General features: G+C 43.7%; 1 protein-coding gene across 2 annotated transcripts in view; it reads right to left on the bottom strand.

The window, feature by feature from the left end:
* The window catches only part of Glyr1 (glyoxylate reductase 1 homolog), a 38748-nt gene that overhangs the window by 14431 nt on the left and 9652 nt on the right, over window positions 1–14665 (bottom strand). For both annotated transcript variants that reach the window (XM_055604402.1, XM_055604403.1), the window contains exons 4-9: window positions 9826–9964; window positions 9132–9371; window positions 3877–3963; window positions 2379–2435; window positions 1723–1773; window positions 1565–1638 (exon numbers count right to left, since the gene is read on the bottom strand). In XM_055604402.1, the coding sequence (XP_055460377.1) occupies window positions 1565–1638; window positions 1723–1773; window positions 2379–2435; window positions 3877–3963; window positions 9132–9371; window positions 9826–9964 (648 nt within the window). The remainder of the gene's footprint in view (window positions 1–1564; window positions 1639–1722; window positions 1774–2378; window positions 2436–3876; window positions 3964–9131; window positions 9372–9825; window positions 9965–14665) is intronic.

Below are 14665 nucleotides of genomic sequence, written 5' to 3'. Positions count from 1 at the left end.
GACTTTCTTCTATTAGAAATTCGACTATTTTCTTGTCTTCTATTTAGGTTTTCTCTCAGCTCTAACCACTTTCTGCAGATTCCCCATGAAGACTCTGTGCAGGCCCTCCATACTTTTTTCTCTGGAATCTTGCCTGCAGGCATCCTTGGCAAATGACTCCTTTACTTGACGGTTCCGCTTACTGATGCAGAAATACCTCTGCATCAGTAATCAACATCCTCTGTCCTAGCACATACGACATAATCTGAATCAACAAACCTTCCTCAACAACACAGTGCTCTTTGACCACTAGGTTTTATGCTAAGACTTCTGCCGCTCATAGCTCTCTTGTGTAGTACAACTTCCCCTATGAACACCTATCAATACAGGTTTTTGAAAACCCAATAGATCTATGAATGAAGGGTCTGGATTTCCAACCTGAAAAGTGATAGTCCATTAGTTTCTCTGTCAGTATGGATTAATTTGGATCAGTTGCTTTGTGGCTAACTTCAAACTCATGTTAAGAAATAATTGCCTTGAGAGGCTGTCAGGGTTTTAGGTGAGAATATGAGGACTCAAGTCCTTAGCCCTGCGCTGGACTTGTTTTATTTTTTTATTTTATTTTTTTTTAACGAATACAATCCTTACTAAAGGATACCTACCTTCCATGCCTGGCCCTCACATATTTGTTTTCAGACATGGCTGTGTTAAGCAGCCCATGTTGGCCTAGAACTCCTAATCCTTCTCTGCCCTAGCATCCCAAGTCCTGGGATCCCACGTGTGCACCACTACCTCTCAGCTCTATTTCCCCTTTGATTAGCTCCCATCTTCTGCACACTGCAGAGGGGAGTTCAAAAAGGATTTCAATAGCCTGAACTGTCAAAAGATGCACTGAGTTTAGTTTGTGAGAGAACTGTACGGAACATACAAACTAGAATTCATACTTATATTACTCACAACATACTCTTAGAAAAAAAAACATAAACAAAAACAAACCCTTTCCAACAAATGACTGCAGGCTCAACTGGCTCACAATGAAGCAGCAAAGGCAAGTCTATGGAAGGTTTGGAGCCCATAGTCTAGACACAGTGGAAAGCAGCTGGCAAGTGCATGGGCAGGATTGGGAGGTGACAGAGAGATATGGGTAAGGCAAGACTGAAAGGGCTTTTTTTCCAAAAACCTTCATGTCTCTTTCCATGGCTAATCTTGGAGCTCCCATCAGGCGTCTACTGAGCCAAATTTCCAAAAGTGGTTCCGGACTAGCAGTGGCAGCAAGGGCAGCCCTATCCAGGATGGAGACCTGAGGTAATGCTTTACATGCGATGCTTCAGGAGGCTCAGAGAACCTCTGAAGCAGTTGCTCAGACTCAATGACAATTAGGAAGGCAAGCCCTGAGCCTGTTTTTAAGGGAGGATCCCATGAGGAGGCTGGGTGGTGGTGATAACTTCCACCTCGAAGAAGTAAAATTGTTCTCAAATGAGTAGCAGTGGTGTTGACACGGCTCTTCAGGGCTCCTGTGGTGCCACTTCCCCAGCTCTACCAGAATCCAGAGCCTCCAGGAGGCCTCCTCTTTCAAGGTTCTTACTTTTTGTCTGTGGGTGTAATGCTGCCATTCACGGCTGTGCTGTCTGCTGCCTGGATGGAGGTGGAACCAGTTTCCTAGGGATAGGGAACACAAATAATCATCTAGCAGTCTGCCCACGGTAAAGCCACGAATGAAATAAAAATTCGAAGCCTACATACCTCTTCACATATTTTCAACTTCTTTGTGATGGCCTGGTAACATACAGCTGGCTAAAGAGGAAGGAGAAAAAAAACAGACCACTAATTAAGTGCAACAGTTCTATACAGTAACTTCCCAAAATGGTTAGGCCTAAAGTGGGACAATACACAGAATATTTCTTTGCTGTGTAATTTTATCAAATCCAGAGGAAACGCTCATTACTTCAGTATGCCACATAGCTCTTCAAATGTCTTTGTCTGATTCTGAGCATCAGAGGTGTCAACATACGTGCCTTGTTTTGGAGTTGGTCAGTAGATCTGGGCTGGAAATTCAATCTGCCCACCTTCAAAGCCACCCACTGCAAAAAGGTGTTTGCAAAGTTTGGCCCAACCCCTAGCCTCAAACACTAGTTAAGCTTCCTACTATAGCCACAGGGGTGTGGAGCCATCCTGACCACAGAGCCACAGGATGTACCCCCAGGCAGCATGGGCAACCTCTTGGAGATGGACAGCCTGCATATCTAGCTCCTCCTGTCTTAGACTCTAAAGGCAACTGATGACACCTTAGCAGCATAAGTGGTTGCATTCTAAAGCTTTGTTTGTTTATTTCTAATTTCACTGGCACTTAGCTTGTAGTGTGGCACTCATACACAAGTCTGCCCCAAGTGAATACTCACCTTCTCTGTCTGGCTCAGCAGAAAATGATGGAAATGAGGATCTGCATCTTTGACTGGCTAAAATTGGAAGAAAAGATCAAATGAGCTACTCTTAACCAGTCACTTGCTCTTGCTTAGAAGATGGACTCCCTCTGCTGCATAGCTTCTCCAACCAAGTCTCCTTCACAGCTGTCTGGAAACTTCTCCTATTCTTGAACTAAGTCTTTTTTATTTTTACTTTTTGAGACAGGGTTTCTCTGCGTAGAAACCCTGTCATAGAACTTGCTCTGTAGACCAGGCTGGCCGCAAACTCATAGATATCTTCCTGTCACTTCCTCCTGACTGCTGGGCTTAAACTACTGTCGCTCACTTGCGGTCTGTCTTTATTTCCTGTACTAGGGACTGACTCTAGTCCCCTTGCCCATGTTAGGCAAGTATTTTACACTGAGGTGAGATCCACCTCCATGACCTTTTTCTTTTTTTTTCTTCTGAGATGCTCTCACTTTATAGCTCTGATTGGCCTCAAACACACAGAGAGCTGCCTGCCTTTGCCTCTTAAGTACTGCCTTTTTTCACTTTTTGAGATAGTATCTAAGTTTCTCAGGCAGACCATGAACCTGTGATCCTCCTGCTTCTGCCTCTGTTAGGATTACATGCCTGTGCCACCAGGCTCAGTTCTGGCCTTCAATAAACAACTGTCATTCTAGCTAAGGAAAAATGGGTTCAAGTACAGAAAGACAGATGTTTCTGTAGGATAAGATCAATCACTCTACTAACTCTATGGAGTAATATTACAAAGCTCTCCTGCATTTTAGTATTAAGCGTTCACCAGGCATGTAGTTGGCCTGGCTGCATAAGCCATAGCAATTCCAGGACTCTTTTAGTTTTAGAGCACTCTTCTCCTTGGGTCTAAGGGCTTGGCTTCCTGAGTTCAATTTTGATTATAGTGGCCTATAACTATGCCTAGCACCAGATGCAGGCAGAGTGAAGCTAGTATGACCCCAGGCTACTAAACATCAAGAGCTGCATTAGCTTGGTGGCTACATGTCTGTAATCCCAGCACCTGGGTATCTGAGGTGGAAGGATTTCCAGTTTGAGGCCAGCATGGACTACCTAGGGAGACCCTGTAAAGACAAATAACCTCTTCCTCAACCCTCCCCAAGAAGCAGGGGTGGCGGTGGGGCAAAAATAAAAAGTATTTATGGAAGAGAGGGTATTGCTTTTATAATAAATACAAAAACAACCCTACCCCAAACAGTAAGAATAACAGTGGGTCTATAATCCCACATAATGCTAAACAGGCAGACTACTTGGGACTTCAAACCTAAAACACTGAGCACTCTGAGAATAGACGCTTTCATTTTTTACCTCCTAGACTTCTGCATTGCTTTCCAATAAAGCAAAACAACCAACCAGAAAAGGGGGAGAGGGTAAAGAGGATCATACAGCACGGCCAGAAAATCTGCTGTGTGATTGCTCTGACATCATGGCTGGTCTTACCAGCAGGAAAGTTCTTTACCTCGCTCGCGGTTGGCTGCCATTTAAATGCGGCCATTGGTCCAGCCATCATGCCCTTTACAGTGCTAGACTCAGGGATGGTGAGGTCCTACAGGAGAAATGTAGAGAGAGCATCAGGATACTTTGCTTCCTTTTTGGCTACACTCAATCCTAAGTATCTGGGTCTAAATGTAAGTTCAAGCCAATCCCCTCGGCAATGCTCTAAGTGGGAGAAAAAGGGCAATGGCTTCCTGGCAATACAAAGTGAGTCTTCTTTCCCAATCTTGTAATAATTAAACATGCTCATGTACTCATTCACAAAGATGAAGGTTAGGAAGCTGCTAGCAAGTAACAGGAAAATTCTTTATGGCAAGTAATAATGACTAACAGAGGCTTCAAAGGCAATCTATCTGTTTTCAAAAAACAAAATCAACTGCATGGTACTACTGAGAAGACCTGCCCAGATTTAAAAGTTATGATGCATGCCAGAATAGAATCAGGATGACCTCAAATGAACAGCTTTTCTTCTGCACAACCTTGTACCCATTCCCTTGTACAAAGCTGGTCTGGCCCCTCCTACCACTGTGATAATACCTCATATACTTCACCCACCATAGTGGGATAGCAGGATGAATGCTCATGTGCCCATGAACAGTCCACCATTCCTGTGACACTGTTCTATCATCCTGGTGCCAGGCCTCCTCCTCTACTTTGCCACTATAAAGCCACCTTTCTCCTTATCACTTATACCAAATTGGCCACCACACCATCATCACTGTCAGCAGGCAGCTGCAAACTGAATCTCCTGCTCCCTTTCTGGGCCCATGCAGTCTAGTTTCTGCACACCAAGTCAGACCTTTTCAAATCTTCCCAAAGCCAGCTCCCTACTTATTATAGTGAAGCTAAAGTTGCTATGGTAGCCTTCAGAAAGGGCTCCACAATTAGACACTTTACTCCAGCTGAATCTCTGTCCAAGTCCTAATTCTCTCCCTTGCCATTCTCCAACTTACCAGTACTTCATTCTCCCACCCCAAACATGACCTGCCTCAGGACCTCTGTACTACTGGGGATGATCTTCCATCATGTCTACTTGACTGTCAGGTGTCCTTACCAAAGTAGCTTTATCTGACTTCTCTTACCTTTCCCCATTTGAAGTTGATGTTGATTATAATGACAGCAAAGGTTTTAATAGTCACCTTAGTACTAATTAACATATATGGTCTCATGTAGCCCCTGTTACTCACAGTGAAGAACTAATATTGCCTTCCTTTTACAAAAAAGAAACTGAGGTGCAGAGAGCTCAAGTAGCATTGGCCAATTGTGAGACAGATAACAAATTCAAACTCACTGGACAGTGGTGGCACATGCCTTTAGCCCCAGCAGAGGCAGAGGCAGAGGCAGAGAGGCAGAGGCAGAGAGGCAGGCAGATCTCTGAGTTGAGAAAAGCCTGATCTACAGAGTGAGCTTCAGGACAGCCAGGACTACACAGAAAAACCCTGTCTTGAAAAACAAAACGAAACAAAACAAACACAAATTTCAAACCCCCAGGAATGGTGACACCGTTTTTATCATAGCCCCAGGAAGGTAGACACAGGCATATCTCGTTGAATTTGAGGCCAGACTAGTCTACACAGTTCCAGGCCAGCCAAGGCTACAAAGTGAGACTGTCTCAAATATACACCAAAACCAAACCAAACCAAACCAAACCAATCCAAGCCAAACCAAAAACAGCATTATACAAAATAAATTAAATTCCAGCAATTTGGACCCAGGGTTACTGCTATTAGCAGTGTGTTCTCCTTGCCTGTCTTGTCCACACGACCACACACTAGGATTCGCGCTGCTGTGCAGATGAAGCTGGTATCTCTCTTCCTGAGAGGGGCCATGCCTGTCTTTTAGGCTTTCTCCCTAGACATGTGGCCCATGGTGAAGCTGCCTAATTAAGCATCTGTCTAATAGACAGGCTGATGTAGTCCCGACCCAAAGACTGTTCTGCACTGCATACAATCTCTACCTGTGCTAACACAGAAGCCTCCAATCATGTTACTATACAGCAACTCACTCCAGGCTGTTGAATTTTAAGTTTTATTTAACGAAGTTCGAACAGTAGAGCTCCAAGGATGTCAGAATGGAGTTTACAGCTCTTGGTCCAACCCCAATTCACTATTCTTGGTGCATGTGAAATTTTATGAGTGCCACAGACCTGACTACACTTCTGCAGGGATGGTCTGAGACTGATGCTATAGTTCTCAGCTTACAAGTAAGGAAAGGAGAGTCTAGCTAAGATGGGTGCAGGCCTCCAGGCAAGCTCTCAAACAGAAGTCTAGACATAAATTCAGCCTTGTCTGTAGGCAAGCATCTGACACCTCTGAGATCAAGTCAGCCTTTTTAGTTATTCTTAGAGGGAAGAAGATTACAGCCTATCACAATAGCATTCACCTGGGACTCTGTAGCTACGAGCCTGTCTTTACTGCTTACTGCCAGCCAAATGACAATTGCTATAGGAACACACTCACACTCTGAGATACAGGACAGATGAGGTCAGATGCACTGTCTGTCACTCCAATGCCAGGACATTCTACCTCAAGAACTGAAGACAGGCTTAGGCCAAAAACATCCAGAAAGAACCCTGCCAGGGGTCGCCAAGGGCAGGTTGTTCTCCTAGACTGAAACCTGGTTAAAAGTTACTATGCCAGAGTGCAGGGAATCATATGATAAAAGGGGGAGTTAATATGACCGGAAGAGGACAGGAGCTCCACAAGGACAAAATATATCAGGGCACCGGGATCTTCTATGAGACTGTTTCTCCAACCAAGGACCATGTTTGGATATAACCTAGAACCCCTGCTTGGATGTAGCCCATGGTAGCTCAGTAGACAAACTGTTCCTAGTAAGGGGAACAGGAACTATTTCTGACATGAACTCAAGGACTGGCTCCTTTACCTCCCCCCGCCCCCAAGGGAGGAACATTCTTGCTAGGCCATACAGAGGAGGACATTGCAGCCAGTACTGAAGATACCTGATAAGCTAGGGTCAGATGGAAGGGGAGGAGGACCTCCCCTAGAAGTGGACTTAGAAAAAGGGACAGGGAGAAGATGAGGGAGGGAGGGTAGAAGAGTGAGGGAAGGAGGGAGGGGGCTACGGCTGGGATACAAAGTAAATAACCTGTGATGAATATTTAAAAAAAAAAAAAAAGTTACTATGCCCCAAATGAGTTAGCCTGTTGTAGGGGTGGACTACTTCTCATTACCAGCTTGAGGGAAGCCTTGAGATCAGAGAAGCTTGGGCAGGATCTTGGGAGAGCCAGACTGAAGTAGACTTTCAACCTTAGTTCTCACTGCACACCCGGCCCCTATCCTGGAAACAGCCCACATAAGGTTTGGATCTGATGCCCACTATTCTCTGGGCATCATCCTCAGCAGTAACTGTAGACTCACTCAATTCTCACAGTAAACCTATGAGGGCTCCAGAATCAGACTAGGAAACTGAGGGAAAGGAACTTGGCTATGGTCAATCAGTTGCAGCAAAGTCAGATTATAATCCAAACACAAGGCCTTTGTCTAACCTCTCCAGTGTACTTCCCTTTATCCCAAAGAAAGCTGTTTCTGTCCAGAAATCTGTGAGAAACTTCAACGAAGACAGTATAATTTGGAAGATAATATAACAACCAATGGTTCCACTTTTATCTCTACTGAAAACTACATTTTTTGGGGGCTTGTATCAGGCCACATCCTTTTCAAAGTCCCCTAATCACAGAGGCTGGCAGTTTTCTGAAACTACTTCCTGAGTAGGGTCATAGGGGGATTCTTGCTCTCTTCCTTCTGCTTTCTTAGCCTTAGGACAGTGTAAAGGACCGTCTCCAATCAGAGGCCCATACAGGCAGACCAGGCTGAGCCTAGCCAGATATTCTTTTAGAACCATAAGGTGTTTTAAAAACATGAATCATATTCAAACATTTAAATTTAGGATGTTTCACACACAATTCTGTATTTCCAGCTTCTCTCAAAGAAAACTAGACAATCTGGCAGCAGATGGCCAGGTACCCTGTGGATGGAATGTTTTTGAGCCTGTCCCAAGATGCAATGAACTCTCCTCTTATTTCTGCAAACTCAAGGCAGCTTCAGGTCCTCAGTGTCCTATTTCACTGGTGTTTGACTGAACCTGCCAATCTTGCTCTGCTGTCTAGTATTTTATCAAAGTATCATCACCCACTGTTCCGTAAGCCATCTGGCTTCTGCTCTTTTTATCCTGGGTGCATATCTCCCAGTGTGTGCGCACAATTCACAGACCACCCATTTCCTGAAATTCAAGACTTGATAGCCAAAAGGTGAGAGATATGCCATTTCCCCCTGGTTTCATCTGGCCACACTTCCAAGTTTATTAGCCCTGACCACATAATCTCTTTGCAGTGCAGCCTCTGTCTTTGAGCACTCCTACTCACATTCTCAAGACAGGCTCATCTAGTCTCATAAATTAGACTGTTTTTTCTCCAAGATGGCTTCCCGAGTCTACAGCTCTTGTACTGTCTGGGCCATGCTACAAATGTCACACTCAAAGGCTGGCTCAGTGATAGAGTGCTTGCCTACCATACATGAAGTTCTAGGTTCTATCCTTAGTTCTGTAAACATTAACAGCAAACCCCAAATCCCTCTAAAAACCACACAGATCAGCTCTTCTTTGATCATGTAAGAAAGCAACAACACTATCTTCTAGGAGTGAAGTTTGAAGCCACTGTTCTTAACCTCTTTATTTCCTTCTCTCCATAGAACCAAGTTGACATGCCTCTCCATCATTCTTTTTCAGATATGCTATGCTACTCTGGCTTTCTTTTTGGCTTCAAACCTTCTTTTCTGTCCTCACAATTACTAAGGCTCAGCTTGGCACACAATGCCATCTCAGCAACCAGCTTAAACAGCTTCCTAAGTGTTGCATGGCCCTCTGTGACCCAGGGTCAACCTGCCTGTACCTCTGCATGTCCCACCCCTCTAACTGCACAGGGATACTCATGCCAGAGTTGCACCTCACATGGATGCATGCCTATCTCTACAGTTTTTCCCCTTTCTTCTTGCTAGCTTCCCCCTGGCCAGGCCCATGCACCTGAGCAACCCAGCAGACCACTTTCCTGCTCTATCTCTGTGCATCTTGCTTTCATTTTGTCTATTGAACATGCCAAAAAAATCCACACCTACTAGATGAGCAATATCATACTTAAGAGTATGGCTCTACTTTACACACACAAAAGACACTAATTCCGGATGCTACAGTGGTAAGACAAACCTTCTCGTCCTTTGGGGGCCGACCCCGCTTCCGGGGACTCTGCTCTTGGGCTCTTTTAAGGCATTTGGAGCCTCTCTCTGCAGAGCCTGAAGTCACCCTCTTCTTTCCTTCTCCCATGTTCTTCTTCACCTTCCCTTCAGACAGGCTAAGCTTGCGTTTCTCATCACCTGAGTTTGGCCTACTTCTTTCCTCACTGGAATTACGCCGATTCTTGTCATCAGCAGAAGTGTGAGATGATGTCTGAAAGTTCAACAATAATAATGATAACCACTACAACAGCCACTACCACCACTGCCATCAACATTGGCCATGTAATGTTCTTGGCACTTCTATGAACTGTCTTCACAGCCGCCCTGAGAAATAGGATCCTTGCTCACTTATTTGCACTGGAAAGACAGCTTAAAAAAAAAGAAAATCATGTCACTTGTCTACAGCCCCAAAGATAGGAGGTGGCTGTGTTCCTAAGCTCTTTGCTGTACTCTGAAGCTGAGCTACTCCTCCTAAAAACAACATGCCTCAGAAAAAAGTGAGCCTTAGAAAGGTGAGCCACAAGGCAAAGAGTTCTTTGACCATAGCTGTTTTCTTGCTAGGCATCTCATGGAAAAGGAGTGAGTCTGTGACACATTTCATCTGCTAATAACCATGCAAAAACACTGGCCTGATGTTGGAGGGGAACTGTTGCTATCTCTCTCACCTGGTCTTTCCCTTTGGCTCTTCTGAGGAACTCTTCAACAGCATCCACAGCTTGCTGGAACCGTTTGCCCTTGTTGATCTTTATCATTTCCTCTTTATGAGCATGATAAGGCTTTAGCTGTTCCACTTTGATCCATGCGCTAGTGGAAAACAAACACAGAAAGAGTTTCATACATACTGCACATGCCAACACATACCTGAGATCTCACCAGGGTAGGATTTCAACACCCATTTGCTTTAGCTGGAATTTGAAAGAGGCATACACTTCACCAACTATCTATCCTAAACTCTTGAGCCTAAAGTACATTTTCTTGAAACAAACAGAACCACAACAGGTCAGAACTTTCCTCAAGTGATAACCATGTCATACACTTTATTTTTTACTTCATTCACCAGCTTTCCATACTCAACCACACACACCTGCAACTTGCTCAGTGCAGGCAAAGCCTGTAACTAGTCTGCTGTTTTCAGTGTGTAGCACGAAAGCCAAGGATACCTGGTAAGCACTATAAACCATGGCAACACTTTCAGACAAGGAGACAAAACTGCTGCTGGTTATTATTATTTTTTTTTTCTTCAGACAGCCTTTCAACATGTAGCTCTCTCTGGCCTGGAACTCACTGTGTACACTAGGCATTCCTCCTATCTTTGCCTTGGATGCTGGAATTACAGGTGTGAACTACATCTGACTTAGTCAATTATTTGAACCAGATTTATAAAATTTGTTCATCAACCTAGAGTCAGAATGCAACCAGACTTGGCCTGGAGAGATGGCTCAGTGTTAAAAGCATTGTTTGCTCTTACAGAGTTCCCGAGGTAAATTCCTGGCAACCACACACATGGTGGCTCACAACCATCTACAATGTGATCCGGTGCCCTCTTCTGGAGTGCAGGAGTACATGCAGATAAGAGTACTCATGCACATAAACAAGAAATAATAAAAAATAAACAGAATGTAACCAGACTAATGAAATACATTTTTTTTTTTTTTTCCAAGACAGGGATTTCTCTGTGTAGCATTTGCTGTCCTGGAACTCACTCCAAGCTGGGCTTGAACTCACAGAGATCCACTTGCTTCTGCTCCCAAGTGCTGGGATTAAAGTCATGCATCACCACAGCTGGCCTTAACAAAACAAACAAAACAACCAACCACACACACCAAAAAAAACAACCCACGGACTTTTTGGAGACGGGTCTCATTATGCAGAATAATCAGGTGGCCTACAATTCATAGAGATTTACTTGCTTCTGTCTCCTGAATAATGGAATTAAAGGTGTATACCACCATACCTGGCAAGTGCACAGTACATATTAAACTGGCTCAAACTCTTATTATGTAGCTAAGGATGACCCTGACCTCCTGACTCTTGCCTCCACCTCCCAAGTGCTTCGACAACAGATGAGCACTACCACTCCTGGTTTATGTGGTGCTGGGACTGAACCACCTATCAACTGAGCACTCTACCCCAAATGCAACACCTCAAGTTTGGCGTTTTTATAGACATCTGCAGCCATCAAGTCTACATTTGTTCTTAAATGATTGTATCCATGGCTACAGAACCATACACACATATGGTTTGGGATGGGGGCAGCAGTCACAAAAAGAGGCTTAAAATGATTTTCTTCTTGAAAGGCAAAATGAACTCTAGTTGTTAATTTCAGCTGTCAATGTGTAACATATTAAAGTAAAAAAAAGCAGTCAGCTGCTAGTTCTGGAGTGTTTGGCCTGTCATGGATCCTGAGCAAGCCTACTGCAGTAAGCTTTCCAAAATGATGTTCTAGAATCCACGTGCAAATGAGAACACATTACAGGCGTGGCAAGCTATCAGCTAATTTATATATGTAATATGTTTCCACCTGTAATATGCAAAGAGTCTCACAGCACAACCTTTAGAAAAAGTAGGCAAGGCTAAGGATATAGAAATTGAGTTACATCAATAACTGTGACATTTCTTTCCTAAGAGAAAGCCAGAGATTCTTTACTCATAATGGCCAAAATGTTTTTTATTCACCTCTAGCTTCCTGCACTCTGAGTGCTGTGGGAACAGTTGTGAAGATGGGTCAAGAACAAATCTGTCAGCCCACAAGTTTGAGAAGCACACCAGGGCAGACATGATGCCCATGGCAAGGACAAACAACACACAGGGACAGACACTGGTCTCTGGCACACAATGCCAACCACAGCAGTGGAGTAACATGTTTCCCAGTAGCCAGTACAGCTAGAGTTTGCACCCTGACAAGAGAGCCAAGAATCCAATCCACAGGCAGGAAACATGGAATAAAGTATTGACCCCCAGTGTTGTGCAGTATGTTCCTAGGGTACCCACCCATTGCTTCTCACTCCTGACAGAATTCTAAGGACAGAGGTAAAGGCAGTAGAGCTGCAGCACCAACTCATGGCTCAGCTGAAACACCACATTGGTGTCATGGTTCTCAAGACCCACACTGTCCATCCTTCAAAACTAGGTTAGCTGCACAACAGGCAATAATCCCATTCACTCCTTTTCATCACTGCCATGCCTGCCTCCTCCCACCAACCTCTGATGGAGAGAAAACGTAAAGGTGAGGACTTCTGTGGAGGAGTGCCAATAAATCAGGCCCCATTTTTTTTTTTTTTTTTTGGTCAAAGTGTTTTAAACAGATTTCTGATTTTTGCAAGTAGGAAACACACACGCACACGCACACACACACACTTCCACTCAACTTCCAGAGAGGACATTGAGAAACTAAAATGAAATTTTCCTCAATACAATGATCTCTGAAATGTTCAAATGAGCTGACAATACAAGTATATGACTTTGAGAGCATAAAAGCAAGAAGTGTTAATCTACTCAGGATATTGACTTAGTGTTAAAGAGGCATCCTTCCTCACCAGAAATACAGTCAATAAAATGGCAGCTCAGCAGAGCCCAGAAGAATCGTCTCTAAAATGCAAACCACACTTGAATCACATCAGCCATCAGAACAAAATATGTTCTGTAGTGGTCACACCACAAAGCCCTGTATGCTTAATGACTTAGTGCTTTTCAGCTGGACCTTCAGGAACACCTCTAATCCTGGACACACAGCAGCCGTGGCTGCAATGAAACTGATGCTCTCTAGTTACTGGCAATGATGCCTTCCAGTCATTTTTAGGGGCTAGAAGGACTGTGTGCCAGTAGGTGAAAACATGCTAAACTGCTCAGCTGGCTAACTATTTTATCTTATTTTGGTTCATCTGTATGGATGTTTTATCTACATGTATGTCAGTATACCACTGGTGCTTAGCATTACTCTTGCAGGCCAGGAGGTGGTGTCAGATTCCCTAGAACTAGAGTTACAGAAGGTTGTGAGCTGCCATATGGGTAATGGGAATCAAACCCAGGTCCTCTGAAAGAGCAGCTAGCACACTCAATCACTGACCATCTCCTGGGTAGGTAACTCTTCAGCATTTTTTAAAAAGAAATTGTACATAAATAAATGGGGGTGGATGTAAGGGTCTACGTTTGTCTGGAATTCACTATGTAGACCATGCTAGCTTTAAATGCATAAGATCTGCCTGCCTCTGCCCCTCAAATGCTGCAATTAAAGGTTTGTATATGCCTTAATTTAATAAAAAACAAGAACAAAAATCTTTTTTCTTTTCTTAAAGACATTCTCTCTATGTAGCCTTGGCGTTTCTGGAACTTGGTCCATAGACCATAATGGCCTTGAACTCAGAGATCTCCCTACCTCTGCATCCCAAGTGCTAGGATTAAAAGTATGTGCCGCTACACTAATTTTAATTTTTGGAAGTATGAGTCTTAAGTAGCCCAGGTTGGGCTCAAACCAAGGATGACTTTAAGCCTTTGATTCTTTTATTTTCACTTCCTAAGTACTAAGATTCTATGTGTCTATCACCATGCCTGATTAATGTAGTGATAGAAATCAAATCCAGAGCACTGCTCATGTTAAGCAAACTCTACCAACTGAGTTCTAACCCTAGTTCTTAGAACACCATTTTAAAGACTGTCCTTTTCCTCTTTAGGGGTTGGTGGTGGCGGTGCTAGGATGAGGCCAGGGCTTGCACATGCTAGTCACATGCTCTAGCAATAAGCTGAAGACTCAGCTTTACACAGCTGTTTTGTTTCTTTATTTGTAAGGAATTATAACCTATAATTTGCCTCACAACCTTTTTCTAGGACTAAGAAGAAGCTATACACATTTAGCACTTTGCCATGTATTGGGTAGTCAAAAAAGCCAAGCTCATCTTCTAGCCTGTTCCTAAAGTATGAAGCTTTGCTTTTATGTATAGGGAAGTTAGTTAGACATTGTTTGTGGTAGTAACTAGTAGAAAACAAGCTGATTGGCAATCTGTGAGGCTACCCACTTAGATATTTGGTTAAATGTAAAAAGCAGAAAAAGCACTATGTGTAATATGCTACTAGTTATATAAAAGGAATATACAGCTTCTTGATTCTGCATAGTAATTCCAGGGTGGCACAACCCAAGAAACAAATCTTCCTGAACTGGGTATGTTGGAACATACCTTTACTCCCAGCAATTGAGAGGCAGTTGCAGGCAGACCTCTGAGTTCCAGGCCAGCCAGGGCTATATAAGGAGACCCTATCTCAAAAACAAAAACAAAAAAAAACCTACCCGAAACTAAAATTACAAATATTAAAACCCACAAAAACACCAACACCAACAAAAGACAGACAGACAAACAAACAAATCCAAATCAAACCAAACCAACAAAACAAAACAAAAACAATAAAAAAAGAAACTAGTCAGCCAGGCAATGGTGGCGTAACCTTTGATCCCAGCACTTAGGTGGAGGCAGAGGCAGAGGCAGAGGCAGAGGCAGAGGCAGAGGCAGAGGC

Source organism: Psammomys obesus, unplaced genomic scaffold (assembly GCF_907164565.1).
Source record: "Psammomys obesus unplaced genomic scaffold, mPsaObe1.curated_primary_1811, whole genome shotgun sequence".
NCBI classification, from domain to species: domain Eukaryota; kingdom Metazoa; phylum Chordata; class Mammalia; order Rodentia; family Muridae; genus Psammomys; species Psammomys obesus.
This window is presented reverse-complemented; position numbering and strand designations above follow the sequence as displayed.